The following is a 16,400-nucleotide window of genomic DNA, read 5'->3' on the forward strand; positions in this document are numbered from 1 at the left end:
TCTGAGAAAGACACTTCAGAATAAAACCTGTCTCATTTGCCTCAAGACAAACTAGTTTCAACTCATTGACTCTTTTTAGCTTCATACTTTTACCTCTATTTTTGCCATGGTATCATGGTTTTGCTTATTTGGTTGAAATAAAAGTGGAATTTTGATAATAGTTAATGTGTGGTGCCGCTTAGCTTACTATGGAAGGTACAGTTGGAACTAGCCCATCAGGAGATTTTTAAGTAGTTTGAGTCCGAGGTTTAATAAATAAAATTTTGGAATATAGCTTCACTTCATCAGTTTTCTCATGTTAATTTGAACTAATAAAACCAATAATTAAATCAAAATTACATGTAAATAGGGCACATCTGCTCTGTCAGGTACTTAATAAATGCTTGTAAAGTTTCATTTTATGACAAAAGTTGGTAAAACCCCATTTTCAGGTGAGGATGAGCTGTCTCTCCATTTCCTAAAAAGAAGAAGTTGATTTCCTTTCTGCTTCCTCTCTCTGGAGAGGGATGGAGGGAGAGGATATGAGCAAGAGTGTGTGCAGAGCACCCAAACTGGTCTCATCAACACACACACACAAAGGTTAACTGGCTTTACCAGTACTTTTCAGGAGAATGTAATTTTAGTAGTTAGAAAATCAGGCTCTTCCACCCAATAATTATAATTTACAAATTATACTCAATGACCAGAAGCTGAAATGGGAATTGTGGGATATGCCCAAACAATTTCCTGGTAATTTTTAACCATATATCCTTTCTAGAAGAGAATTATAATAAATTCTTTTTAATATAAAATCATAAACTTACAGGAAACATTATGTGTGGTTTTATTTTTGCAGCTTTTTAAAAGTGTATGTGTATGGGGCTGGAGAGATGGCTCAGTGGTTAAGAGCACTGACTGCTCTTCCAGAGGTCCTGAGTTCAATTCCCAGCAACCACATGGTGGCTCACAACCATCTGTAATGATATCTGGTGCCCTCTTCTGGCTTGCAAGGACATATGCAGGCAGAATACTGTATATATAATAAATAAATAAATAAAAGTGTATGTGTGATTCTAAAACATGAACTCTGTAGATGACAATGTCTCATTTTTAAGATGTCAGACATACTGAAAAATTCTAAATATTAGTAAAAAGAATTTGTAACTCAGGAGCCTAAGAAATGGCCTTTTATATTTTTCTATGTTTAGATGTTTAACTCCAAAGTCCCTAGCTTATGAGAGTGGACACAATTTGAGTTTTATCAGCCTTCCGTGTACCCTGTCTGTATGTAAACATAGGGTCTCTGCAAAAATGCCAAGATGCCATTTACTCTTCTGTATGGTCCCTTTCAGAACAACAGTTCTTGATGCATCAGAATTTGATCTTTAGCTTCCAACAAAGCTTGATTGTTCTCATAACATCATTACATCTTCTAACTCTACAGGTCATTTCAAGGAAAGATTAGTTTATTTATGCTCTGCTAAGGCTTTATCTTCATAATGATTAACAGAGATGGTGGTCTCTGTCCAGTAAACCCAAACTTTGGGTGAGGGTCAATAGAGCACTGCAGAAATACGTATATGTGTATTTAAATATAAGTTTGGTACATTTGGAGGAAAATTCTGTATTTATTGTTTGCTAAGAAGAATCTAAGGACTTATATGCAGTTTTATAATTTTTAAATTTATTATTTTATTCTTTTATGTGTATGGATGCTTTGTAAGCACATTGTATGCATATCATGTGTGTGCTTGTTGCTCACATAAGTCAGAAGAGGGAATAAGATCCCCTGGGACTGGAGTTACAGATGGTTATGAGCTGCCATGTGGATATGAGGAAATAAACTTGAGACCTCTGCAAAACCAACAAATGCTCTTAGCTACTGAGCCAACTATTTAGGACCTCATATCCATTTTAATACCTTTGATGGGAAGCTGATAATCTCTGGAAATACAGATTTAGCAGCTTGTCATGAAAGGCTTCCTCTGGTTTTAATATGTTGTCAACTTTTAAGTGTATTTTCACAACTACTGACAATATATTATGAAAAAATTAAGGATACTGACAATATTTTTCATTGATGCTTATCTCATAGTTTTATTCACTTATAAAGATAATATTATGTTTTCATTTTATAAGTCACAATATCTAAAATGGAAAGATACAATGACTATCATTATATTTTCACAAACAAGCAGCTTCTGCATCAATACAGTGTTTCATTTATATTTTTTCCGACTGTAGCATATAGGGACAATTATAAACAGCCTTAAATTAACACTCGAAGTGCCTTAGCTTAAATCACACAGGACTCACTGTCTATTTGTTTTATTCTCATCTGAGAACCATATATTATGGCCAATTCAAATCAAATTTGAAGTTTTAACAGTGATTTCTAATGGTTTCCTCATACTCAATAATCCACTCCAAATGTATTGTCCCCTCCCCACAACCTGTACACTAGCACCCAACCTCTCTTTAATCCACTGTCCACTAAACTCTGATGGTTCCAAACCAGGCGTGCAATAACACAGATATTGTCATTGTTATGCTCAACTTTTTAATTATTACTTATTCACTACCCACCATAAAATACATAGAGTGTTTATGGAAAAGAATAATACTGGGACGTTAATCCATGTTGTCTCTATCAGTGCTCTGTAATTTGACCTCATAGTTCCCCATGTCCTCCCAAACGTATGCTTTTAGAGGTAATTCTCTGGTGAATTCATTGTTTACTTCTACTTTCTTTCTGCTAATTTCCTACAATTTATTCCTAAGTAGTCCTTCAACTGCACCTTAATTTAAATAAAAGACTTCTATTGTCAGTGTTTGTCAGTGACATTAATTTTGTTCAGGGCTGTGATTCTAGGTCTCATCAACAGAGCTATGTTGTTACCTGTAGCTCTAATTCTCTCTCCACTCCTCTTTATTTTTCTGTATTAGATGATGTCATTTCTAAAAGTGCACAAAGTATTTATCTTACTACCTGTAAGTATATCACACTGAACACTCTTTCTTAAGTTGTACGTTACACATACGTAAAATTTCCTTTTTCTTAATTAATCTTTTTAGCTTTTCTTTATTAAGAAGTAATTTCTTTAGTAGCACAGTCCTCACATGATTAAATTTTATTTATTTCATTTATTTTAGATACCAACTACAGTTTCCCCTCCCTCCTCTCCTCCAGTTCCTCTCCCCACCTCTCATCAACTGCCCCCACTCCATCCACTACTCCTCTGTCTCCCTTCAGAAAGGGGCAGGCCTTCCATAGGAGTCAACAAAGCATAGCATATCAAGATGAGGCAGGACCAAGCTCATCCCCTTGCATCAAGGATGGGCAAAGCATCCTAGCACGGGGAATAGGTTCCTAAAAGCCAGCTCAAACAGCAGGGACATTTCCTGATCCCACTGCTAGGAGCCCCACAAACAGACCAAGCTACATAACTGTCACAAATATGCAGAGGCCCTAGGTCAGTTCCATGCAGGATCCCTAGCTGTTGGTCCAGAGTATGTGAACTTCCAAGAGCTCGGGTCAGCTGTCTTGGTGGGTTTCCTCGTCATGACCTTGATACCCCTGGCTCATACAATCCCTCCTCCCTCTCTTCAATAGGAAAGCTAGAGCTTGGTCCAGTGCTTGCCTATGGATCTTTGCATCTGCCTCCATAACTGATGGCTCCGTTTTAAACACTACGCTTTATTTAAAACTGCAAAATTATTCAAAGGTAGCTTCACTAATTTATACCAATAACTATACTGTATATGCGTTCCACTTGCTCCAAACCTGGTCAATACTTGATATCATCAATGACTCATTTTAACTTAGATCTCCAATTACTGATGAAAATTAGAAATTTTTATTTTTTATCACATTTTTCTTCTATAAAGTTGTTACTAGTTGTTTTTGTCAAATTTATTTTTTTGTGTTTTGACCTATTTTCCTGTGATGAAGATGATATATTTATGTACTCAAGAAACAAATCCTTTGTCAAGGACTTTTGGTTCTTTCTGTGGCCTTTATGGACTTTTGATGAGGAATGATTCCTAATATAATGTAACATAATTCATAAATGTTATCTTTTAAGCCTAGTGTTATTTTTATCTCTTTATTAAGATCATCATTCCATATTTTGAGCTTATAAATGAATTCTCATTTCCTTATCACTTAAACTTTACATATTTTATATTTTATATTTAAATATTAGGTTTTTTAATAGTGGAAAATATGATTCAACTTTGTGATTAGCATTTTCAGTACCTAATTATTATAATACTATTCATTAAAAAGTCTATTATGGTGACAAATTATAGTAAACACGGGAACATGATAAAGGGGTACCATAAATTTGAGGACATGATGAGCTCAGAAGACTCTCTTTAAAGTCTAACTTTCTAATTTCTTAAAAGCTTAACATTTCTTTAAAGCACAAGACTGGCAATTGTATGCATGCAGTATTATGTTTTCAGACATCTTGTCAGTCTCAGACTCTTGGTGACATTTTCAGTTCATGAAGTCAAGATGTGAACCCCCAGAAATATATATCATTAAATGTATGCTGTGAAATTAATTTTATCATTTTATTTCTTCCTCAGTAAATATAATAAGCATTGTGATAACATAATGGTAGAAATTAATAGGAACAAAGCTGTATCCCACACAAATATTTATAATTGTTGAGATGTCTCAAACAATTTAAAAATCAGAAGGGATCTCATTACATTTTTTTATTATACACCTTGATTCTTCTCTCGTTCAACACTTTTTCTACAACACATTATATTCCAATATGTTATATATTTTTATTGTTTTGATTCTTTCTTAGATCTACATTTCCCTAGTAGGGTATAAAATCCAGACAAGCAAGGGTCTAATTGTTTTTTGTATATGAAAATTCCCACAGTGTGTCATGTAAAGTAGATGTTTCCATACATTTCACAGAAAATGTGAAAGATTTGTGTAAGAAGGAATAAAGAAGATGCTTAGGTGGTAATGCATCTGCTACACAAACATGAAAATCTGGGTCTGAATCCTCAGAACCCACCGGAAAGGACTGATGAGGTAGGAATATTCTTATAATTCCCAGCACTGGTGCAAAGGGGTCTATCTATGAAGCTAATTAGCCAGAACACTTTGTCTAATTGATGAACTTCATGTTCAGGAAGAGACCCTGTCTCAAAATCATAAAAGTGAAATCAAGAGAAAACACCACATGTGGACCCAGGGTTTCCATGTATGTGTACGCCTGCATTCCTGTATATGCACTTAAATGCACACTAACAAGTACAAGAACCACATATAAAATGTCACACATAGACACACACTATAAATTATTTAATAAATAAAAATTGTAAAAGGATTTGCATAAGTAAATAGAAAAAAATAAAACTTTCAAGTTATAATGTTTCCAAATTGTTTATCAGTGCTATTTTTTAAAATGCTATTTTATATTTTCAGATATTAACATGGCAGGGGAACCCAAACCATACAGACCAAAGCCTGGAAACAAGAGGCCACTGTCTGCTCTTTACAGGTACGTAAGAAACAACATCCCACTATATATAAGAAATTTTTGCCACTTTATGAGACAATATGATATGCAAGTAGTTAATTAAGTTAAAACAACAAACTTTATTCTTAAATTCTATTGGTTAATCATAAACACATACACACACTCACACACACACATAAACACACACAGAGACATACACACCAAGAGGCACAGCAGATAATTAATATTTTTATATATACTTATATTCCTGCCAATCACCATCTGTGTCTGCACAAAAAATGTTTGTGAGAAACAACTTAAAAGAAAACACACTTGGTCTCAACCCATGCTTTGAATGTTTCAGTACATAGTTGGCTGGACTGCTCCTGGACTCATCATGAGACAATTTGCTTTTGAGAAAGGGCAGGAAAGAACAAAGCTGCCTACTTTGTGACATACATGAGACAGGTGACAACACAGGAATCAAAGGACAGTTCCCAGCGGCATACCTCCAGTGACTTACCTCCTCCAACTACACCCCACATTCTAATAGCCCGCTCCATATGAATTCGGTAGATTAATACATTTATGAAATCAGTATCCCCATGATCAAATCCCTTCTAAGAAGCACCACCAGCTAGAAACAACGGTTTCAACACATGAGCCTTTTGAATGGTCGTTCATATTCCAACTACAGCCATAATCATTCCATGAGGCTGGACAGATTGTTTCACAGTTAAGAATGCTTGCCCGTCTTCCAGAGAACATGGCATGTTCCGTTGCCAACACAAGTAACAATCTGCACTGCTGACAGTCTCCCACTTGCCGTGTACTGTGAGTGTCTGAATGCTACTTGATGTGTTTTTATTTCAGCCCTTTACAATAGATCAAGAACTTGAGGTTACATTTCCTACTGATTTGTATCAAGACAGGCCATTAGTAAACATAATACCTGTAGTCAAGTCCACATCGGCAGACATGATCCTCCAGTATTCCTCCAATTGTAAATTGGTTCAGCTTGTTTTGTTACACTGTCTATGATCCTCTCATGCCTATTTTACCAGAATGACAAATATAGTTCTTTTATCTAGACAATCCAATTATTTTATTGTCTGTCTTAGTTAGGGGTTTTATTGATGTGAAGAGACAGCATGACCACAGCAACTCTTATAAAGGAAAACGTTTAACTGGGATTGCCTTACAGGTTCAGAGGTTTAGTCCATTATCATCATGCAGGAAGCATGGTGGCACACAGACAGACATGGTGCTGGAGAAGGAACAGAGAGTCCTACATCTGGATCAGCAGGAGGCAGGAAGAGAGAGACTGGGCCTTGTAGCACGAATCTTAAAAGTTCTTATTAATAAAATCAAACCTGAGGCCAGGTATTGGGGTGAATGCTGGAAGATCAGAGAAGCAGAACAAGCCACAGCCACCTAACCTTGCTTTTCTCAGCTGATCCTGTTTCCTCAGACTGGATGCCTCTCAGCTGAACTGTGCTGCTCAAAAGCCTCAAAGCTTAATCAGCTCTAGTTCCTGGTTCTCACGCCTTATATACCTTTCTGCTTTCTGCCATCACTTTCTGGGATTAAAGGCTTTGTTACCACACCTGACTGTTTCCAGTGTGGCCTTGAACTCACAGAGATCCAGATGGATCTTTGCCTCCCAAGTGATAGGATTAAAGGTGTGAGTACCACCATTTTCTGGCCTCTATGTTGGTCTAGTGGCTGTTCTGTTCTCTGACCCCAGATAAATTTATTAGGGTGAATGATATATTGGGGAACACAATATCACCACAGGGCCTGACTAAGCATTTGAAACCCCAAAGCTCACCCCCAGTTACACATTCCCTCCAAGGCCACAACTACTCCAGCAAGGCCACATGTCCTAATCCTTTAAAGAGTGCTTCTCCTTAACATATGGGGGCATTTTCATTCAAATCACAACAGTGTGCCAAGGTGGGTGGTGATAATTTTTCACTGTATTTTTCTCTCCCATTTCTATGTCAGTTCATCAGTGCCTATACCTGTATCAAAGTAGATTATATTCAGGCCTTGATTGCTCTGTATGTATTATTATTAGCAAATGTAAAATGTGGTTGATCTAAGAAAGAAGACAAAAGTAACTTCATAGAACTTTCAGGTTTTCCTTTCCTTTGTTTTATTTTTTTTAAACAACCACTATTGGAAAACAAAAGAAAAAGGAAAAGTGCTCTGCAGTTGAGCCATACGCCCCACTTCATGTACTGTTGCACTTTTCTTTTTTCAGTGCTGACTTTGCATCTGTCTCTCTAAAATTCACTTTACTTAGATTTAGCAAGTTGTTCCAGGCTATTGAGATCTCTATCATCCAATTTATTGGTACTCTCTCAGATATGTTTCATCATTCCACTGCAAAGGAGCTAAGAGAAGTGTTGAGCAAGGCTTCCTGTTTCACTGATATCACTTGGTTAACAGAAAATTAAGCTGTATGTTTTTAGATGGACTCTGCTCTGATAAGGGATGGTTAAAAGAGCCCTCATGAGAAGGCTCCATGCTATTTTCTTGCCTTTATTCTCTAATTCTAAATTTCTCAAAATATTTCTGAACTCGTGTCTATGTAGTTTCCTCTCCCAAACTGAAAGAGAAAGGTTATAAACAGATCTCATGGAAGGGCCTATTTACATTCAGGATTCCAAGTCTATCCAGTAAATATCTAGCCTAGTTTTTCAAGCTATTGTGATAAAGAAATATAGCTTATTTATCTTCTTATTCTAGATGTTTCAATGTACTCAATCTGAAAATAAGTAAATAAAGATATTCAATCTAAATAAAACATCTTATACAAAATAGTAAGCAACAAAAAATAAATGCTGATAATTTGCCATAATTTGCCATAAAGTAATTTTCTTTGATAGGAAAACGCAGGGATGAAATCATTACGCAAACAAGTGGCACATTTTGCACCTTGCTTGAGCCAACAACTAAGCAATGCAAATTATGTTCTGATTAGTTTCCTTTTAAATGTGCACATATATAGTTGTTGCTAGTACCGAATCAATTATTAACAATGCAAGCCGGCAAGACATTTTCTTTTTTCTTTTTTCTTTCATCACAGAGTTACTGGTGTCTGTATAATGATGTTTGTTTTCATATTTTCTCTGTTCTGGGATTGTTTTGATTTCCTTATGGAGATGAAAGCTCATGAGAAGACATTAGTGTCTTTCTGTTATTTTTTTTTTTTTACTACCAAGTTATGCTGAGTTGTAAATTCAAAAGATGCAAAAGGAGTTGGTTTAAATATGCCATACTCTACACACATTACATCACTGGGAAACGCTCATTTGCCCTGTTTTCATCTGTGGAAGTAAATGAAAGTTGAAGTGTGTGGAAGTTGACAGACAATAATAAAGAGAACAGAAAGGAATGAAAGCTCGGCTGAGAAAACCCTTTTTTACTAATCCTCTCATTCTTACATAAGTTTAACAGTGCTTTACTTTTACAGGGAAAATATTTCCACAGTCATTATTCATCCATTCATCACACAAATCCTGCAGGCTGAGATTATATGCTTTGCTACATAAATAAGAAATCTAAGTTTCAAAGACAATAATGCTTTTCTTTTCAATGCAAGGTAGCAGGATTAGTAGCTGAACTCTGGTCCTCAGCTTCTAAGTCTGAAGACCTTGTCACCAGAACACAGCTTCTCACCTTTACTTACCTGCTAGCACCTGAACAAAAACAGGTAATACACAACACAGCCTTTCTAGTCACCAACACCAGCACTCAGTCATACCTGCTTGTGAATAAAATGCCAGCAGTTGAAACAGTAATGACTGCATACTAAATGCATCATAAGAACAATTGACATCTACTTGTGCAATGATGAGATCTTAGCTTCCAGTTATCTATCATGCTGATTTTCATCCTTCTTTCCTTCCTTCCCTTTATCTTGCTTTCTACTGGACATTTGAATCAGGAACCTTTATATGTTGTGTCACTTTACTATTTCTCTTTCACCGTTTTATTTTATTTTATTTTTAAACATGTTGCCAAATAAGTTACCAAAGCTGACCTTGAAATCATGTACATGCAGGTCTTGAATTTCTCATTCTCCTTCCTCAGTCTTCCAAATAGCTGGCTTACAATGCTAATATAATGAGGCCAGGCTAGGATTTTCTTGATCATAAAACATTCTGTAGTGGAAGTGAAATCACTTGCTCCATTTGGAAGAAATGTCAGCTTGGAAATGGCACACTAAGTATTTCCTAATGTTTGAAATTTTGAGTCTATTTATTTAACTTCCATGAAATAGCATAGTTCCATTTGTGCATCCATTTACTAACACACATGCTTTAATACATCCACAGGACACTTACTTACTATACTTACAATGGTCAAAAGGACTTCTGTTACAGAAAATGCAAAACCACAGAATGAGAAGAAAACACAATGGGGTAAAAGTGTGTTGTGTATCTATTTAAAGTAAGTTTTTCATTTACTATGACTTTAAATTGATGTGTCCCTGTGACTCCACTCTGTCTGGGCCTGGGCCTGATACATAATAAAAACTTCTTCACCCCCATCTACTTTGTCACTGTCAATCTGCCACAGTCTGCCTTTCTCTCTAAATGCCCACTGACACAGGTCTGTGCTTTGTATCTTATTTTCAGAGGATTTTTCAATTTAGCCATATAACTTTCATTTATACCTACTGTATGTTTAATTTACATGGTATATGTGATAGATAGAAAAATACACTATAATGAGACTTAAAATAATCTTGCTATATTATGCACAAATTAGATGTAGAACTAGATGAGGACAACCACAATGCCTACAGGTACTCCAGGAAGAAGATAAGTGAGAACATTACTGATTCTGCCTATGTAGAAAGAAGTGAACTCTCAGGAAGTTATAGGGAGAAGAGGATGCTTGAGCTGGTTGTAAACAACTAAGGATTTCATACAAAAGTAAAGGCATGATGAGCAAAGAAAGCATGCAAGAGTTGAAGCATGGAGGACACAAAAGAGCATCCCATAGTGAGAGCTGATATGGTTAACTTGGAGGAGAAAAAGAATATTATGTTGGTTGGTGGGGGCCATAAATACCTCTACACATTATATTAATATTGTACTTTTATTTTTCTGACAACAAGGAGTCATTTGGCTATGTGACTGAGGAAGCGAGGTGTGAGGGAGGGAGGTGTGAGCTTAGGCAAACAGGGAATGATCATAGGAATGAAACAGAAGAAACAGGAAAGACAAGATAAGCACTGAAAGCTCAAACAGAAAGTCTGTAGAAAGGAGAAAAAAATAAATGATTCCAGTGCTGAACATGAATTCATAGAGACAGGCAATTCATTAAAATAGCCCTTGCAATAAAAAATGTCTCCCATTAGAGTCCATTTGTAAATGAAACATAATTAATCATTTCTGAATATTTCATAAATATTGGACCTAGTCCTAATCATGAATAGCTCATGCATTCTGCAGGGAAAATACTGTAATATTTAATAAATTGCTGCTTTAAATGTTCTGTGTACATTGCAAACTGTCTATGGTGCTCTGAAATTATTATTCTCCCCTAGGAAGTACATTTTCCAGCATGCTAAGTTCCAATTAATGCTAAATAATTGGTAAATGACAATTATTATTTGAACATTTTGCTTCTGTTTATAAAGCGGACAGGACTTTCCTCTCTGGCTTGGGTAAAAATAACAAATATACTAAAGAACAAAAGAATGTTCATCAGAGCTAAACAAATGAAGATTTTCAGTCAAATAGTGGCAGCCTTCTGAGTTACAGAGAACACAGATTGAAGGGGTGGATGGATGGATGGATGGATGGATGAGAAGTACATAAAATTTCATCTCATTAATTTCACAGAGCTTATTGAGTACCATTTTCAAATATTGTGGGCATCACACAGGTCCTTTTGTACACAAGAAGACCTTAGTAGTTAAGTCACCATGAAAAAATATTCAAGACTTCTTAAGATTGGAAAATGATAGTCTTTAGACACATTACATAATCATCTTTTTCAGGCCATCCTTTTTGGTGCTGGAAGTCAAGAATGTGGGATAAGTTATTTTGAAGGACAAATTCAGAACCTGTCTAAGGAAAGTAACTATAATAAAGTAGCAATTGTAATCTATTTTTTACTCCATTGACATGAATTCTGTGGTCTTTCATAATGGTTCTAGAAGATCTCAAGGAAAGAAACCTCCAGTAGTCACAGAATGCCTTCCAGGACTTTGACAATAGAAATTAAAATTCTGGAAGTTAAGCTCTCATTCACTGCAAACACAAAATTAGTATGTAGGAAAGGTGTCCTGGTTATCTCTACTTTGTTGGCCTCCTCAGTGTGCTGAGTTAACGATGTAGCTTTTGGTTGTTGTATTTATTTTCTGTCTCCTTTGAGGGTACAAAAAACTACACCACAAATTGCAAAGTTTAATATTCCCTTTGCAAATCCCATCAGCTCTGGAAAAGGCTCTGTTCCATTCTGATTTTTTTTTCTTTTTGCTGAAGTGAAACCACCTGAAAGGCAGCTTCTGTGCTTCCAAGGTGGAGCATGAGGGTGTGAGGGAATTACTTTTCCCTGTCCCTACATGTGTACATCCTATCCTTTTAAACTAGACAGAAACCAAGCATTGACTGACATACCTGGTTTATTTCAATGGTATATAGTTTTTCCTGGATCTGTGTAGAAATTGCAGTAACATTGCTCTTATTCCACTCCTCTAATCAATGCCTACAAATTACTGACATACCATTCCCAAAACCAATAAGAGAAAATATCAAAAAAGTGTCCACATTTAAAATTTAATACATGTGAGTACTTGAGGGTGAATTCTCTCAAACTAAGGTTCTAAATGGATGTTGCCACACTTTTGTATCAGATCAGATTCCAAACATTCACTTTACTGATAACTTAAAGCTATGCCAATAGTCGGTGTGAATACCTATAGTGTTAGACAATGGTTCCTTTAACAAATGCATTGTGAGCAGCAACATGGAATCGACCTCTCATTCTTCAGCTTTTTTAGCCACATGAAGGAAAAAAAATAGTTTCCTAGAAAAGAATATGCTTGTGAGCGTGATACTTTTATGCATATAAAATGTTCACTATGTTAATTATTCTGATTATTCAAAGAAAACATCTATAGTAAGTATTATACTATATTTGCTTATAAAACAAATAGGAAAGGATTAAAATTCTAGTGTGCCTGCCTCTTAAACATCTCTAATGTGCATTTAAAACATTAGAAATCAGATTTATTTTACCCAAAGGCAATGTCACTACAACATAGGAATTGTACTCATCAATGTAAACTTGTATATCACAAGGGAAGTAATGGAAACCAATGAGGAAAAGAGACGCTGAACACACAGAACAGTGGGCAGGAGCTTTAGGCATAAGGCTCTGACGCATGAAGGATGCTTGTCCCAAACTGGAGGTAGAGATCTGCAATGGGGAACACAAGAGCTAGAAAAAGTCAAGCAAGCCTATTTTAGTTGAACCATCATCAGATGTGAAAATGTGGCTAAACTCACAATCAACTAAATCAGTTCATGTGTCATATAACTTCTCAAAGCAAAAGTATTTTACTAATCTATACTTTATTATGTTTTATAACTATTGTGTTTTGAAAATTTCTCTTTTATTTTCTAAGATTATAATGTAGTTACATCATTTATCCTTTCCCTTTCCTCCTTCCAAACCCTGCCATATAACCCACCTGCTCTTTCTCAAATTCATCACCTCTTTCTTAATTAACTCCTGTTACACACACACAGACACACACACAGACACAGACACACACACACACACACACACACACACACACACACACACTACTAAATACATCAGTAGAACCAGCTCAGTCTGTAGAATGTTAGCTGTCTGCATGCTTTTAGGACTGACCATGTGGTTACCCAAAGCAAAAGGTTTTTAATGCTTTTGCTTACGTTACATTCCTCACAATTTACTGCTGAGCAAATGTAAATTACAGAACTTTTCATTTAAAGTGTTCAAAGAAATGCTGACACAATACCAATAAAAATAGTTCTGCTTTAGGCAATTCTCTGCTAAGTTAAAGAATGGCCTATATGCCATTTTCTGATTAATTTTACTGTACAAATACCCATTATTATCTTCTTCCCATGGATTAGGATATGATAGTGATATAGAAGATATACTAAAGTACACTTCCTTAGCACAGAGGAGCTATGTAAGACCTTTGGGATTCATATTATTAGAAAGTCCAACATCTGTTTGCTTGATGTGAGACCAGCTCTTTAAAACATGGAAGTTAAAGCTCAGGAATTAAGGGAGAGGTAGGGTCAGGCAAAGGCATAAGTATACGAAGAAAATGTGTACAATGACACAGGATTACAGGTCTTTCTCCAGGGTCTAGCCCGACTTAGATGTAACAAAAAAGCCTGTGTGCTCAGGCCTTACTGAAAAAGTACCAGCAACAGGAAGGATCAATCCTGTGTCTCCTCTCCAAAACTGACCAGTCCTGTAGAGTGTTTGACAATGAAAATTACCAAGATGAACCCCAGCACACAGAATTTAAGACAAAGGATTATCTGGGATCAACAAATTTTATAAGATTCCCAGTGGGCAAGCTTTTAAAAGGGAGGAATAATTATTCATGTAATTGTGTGGTAAAGACAAGTACTCAAATATTTGAGAATTTCTTTTCTTTATTCTCTTTTTTGGGGCAGAAATTATTGTATAGAGTTTTATCTAACATCATCTAAAATATAGGAAGTACCATCCCATATAGCATATATGTACACACACACACATACAGAGAGACAGACAGCAAAAGACAAAGAGAGAGAGAGACAGACAGAGGGAGAGAGATGCCATTTAAAACTGGTAGCATTTTTCTCATGAAGTCTCACAACAAAGGAAACTACCACAAAGAAACCATCAAATATGACTTTAAATTCACTCAAGGCAATTTTTCCATCCTGAGACATCCTCTGGCAAATTTACCACCCAATAGAATCTCACAATGGAGTTCTAGATTGAAAATTCAGGGTCTCCAGAACTCAAATTGTCCACTTTAGCTAGAGTTTACCTGGATGGCCCACAGTCAGGACAAATCTCTTTTACCTGCCAGTCCCACAGTCACTCAGACCCAACCAAGTAAACACACAGACTTATATTGCCTACAAACTGTATGGCCGCAGCAGGCTTCTTGCTGACTGTTCTTATGTCTTAAATTAAGTCATTTCTATTAATCTATAAGTTGCCACATAGCTCATAGCTTACTGGTATCTTAACATGTCCCTTCTCATCATAGAGGCTGGCAGTGTCTCACTGACCCAGCCTTCCTGTTCCCAGAATTCTCTTCTCTGCTTGTCCCACCTATACTTTCTGCCTGGCTATTAGCCAATCAGCATTTTATTTATATAGAGTGATATCCACAGCAGCCCACAGGTTTACACACTTGCAGAAGACAGAAGGTAAGACTGGGCCAACCACTTGATGACTTGTTCACCCAGCCTTCAAATCAAGCATAACTGGATATCTCCAACCCTCTCCCCAGGGCCACTTGAGCTGCTACTTCATGCTTCTTCTTTGAAGTAGGAAGACATAGACAAAGATAAAATTACCATAATGTAGAAAGAGCTAGAGTTTATATTTTGTCTTCTTAGTCTGCAGATGAGAAAGAAGACAGAAACAGATTTCACTTTACAGCTTGACGCTTATTTTCAACTAGTTGTTTTCTTTCATACATAAAAATACATGCTCTCTTATTGAACCAAATTATTTCATCAAACAGACCCCTTAACACTTCTCCAGGAATTGAACTGTTTGATTTCTCCTTAAACCACACTAAGGGGTACTGAAGTTACAGTGCAGACAGTAACCCTGCATGTCCACACCAGAACTAGTTAGGCGGATAAGCAGCTCATCTTTTCCCTGCACATGAGGAAGATGCTTTGTATATTTTATCTTTCAAAGAACAATACCATTCATTGCTCAGAAATTGAAAATTCTTCATTGTCTATGTTAACCTCACTTGTTTTCTTTAAAATTGTACATTTTTTTGTTCTTTTCATGGCACTTTAATCCTGTGACTTGTTTTCTGCTAAAATATTTAAAGCCTGTGCTTCCAATATAAGATACTTTAGAAGTCAGTTACCTTTATGTTGAAGAGTCGTCTAACAGTCAGTTACTTTTAATTCTGAAGCTTCATCCCATCTCTCTTTTGCTTACCATTAGCTCATATTATCACCATGCCAAGTAACTCATTTATTAAAGTTCTCATCATATTTCTCTTTTCATAAGATTATGGGGGAGGGATTATGAAAGAAATGGTAATGTACTTTATACATTACCAGGTATAACAAATTGAATCAGAATAATATGAAAATTTTAATGATAGAATTTTACCTTCTCATTGTGCTATTAAGAATGATATTAAGTCAAAATATTTCTCAATTCCAGAATCCTGTTCATTAATGTGGTAGAAAAGCTTAAAACCATAATGCAGCTCATATCACAAGCAATTGATTAAGAAATTAAAAAAAACAGCAAAACACAGGCTCATAACCAATCAGCTGAGACTTATAACAAACTTGTTTGTAAGATAAGCAGGTACTAATCCTCAAATAAGGGGACACAACCACACTATTCATTCTAACATTACTGGGTAATTGAGTCCTAACTTATGATATTTAATTGACTTCCAGAGGAAGAAAGATACCCATCTCATGTCCTTAGGACAGGAGCTAGCTGGCTATTCAGGGCAAGGTGCCCATTGAAGTTAGACTCCTACAAACACAGTGTATTAGTTTGCCTTCTCTTTCTGTGACCAAATACTTGACAAAAATGGTTTTAACAGAGAAAGTTTATTTTGGCTCAGAATTCAGAGGATCCAGTTTTTGATCCACTGGCTCAGTTGTTGGGCTCTGAGGTGAGGTTGAAACT

General features: G+C 36.0%; 1 protein-coding gene across 6 annotated transcripts in view; it reads left to right on the forward strand.

The window, feature by feature from the left end:
- The window catches only part of Ralyl (RALY RNA binding protein like), a 683,194-nt gene that overhangs the window by 526,483 nt on the left and 140,311 nt on the right, over nucleotides 1–16,400 (forward strand). For all 6 annotated transcript variants that reach the window (XM_037202361.1, XM_037202359.1, XM_037202358.1 and 3 more), the window contains one exon: nucleotides 5,435–5,510. In XM_037202361.1, the coding sequence (XP_037058256.1) occupies nucleotides 5,435–5,510 (76 nt within the window). The remainder of the gene's footprint in view (nucleotides 1–5,434; nucleotides 5,511–16,400) is intronic.

Source organism: Peromyscus leucopus, chromosome 2 (genome assembly GCF_004664715.2).
Source record: "Peromyscus leucopus breed LL Stock chromosome 2, UCI_PerLeu_2.1, whole genome shotgun sequence".
NCBI lineage: Eukaryota > Metazoa > Chordata > Mammalia > Rodentia > Cricetidae > Peromyscus > Peromyscus leucopus.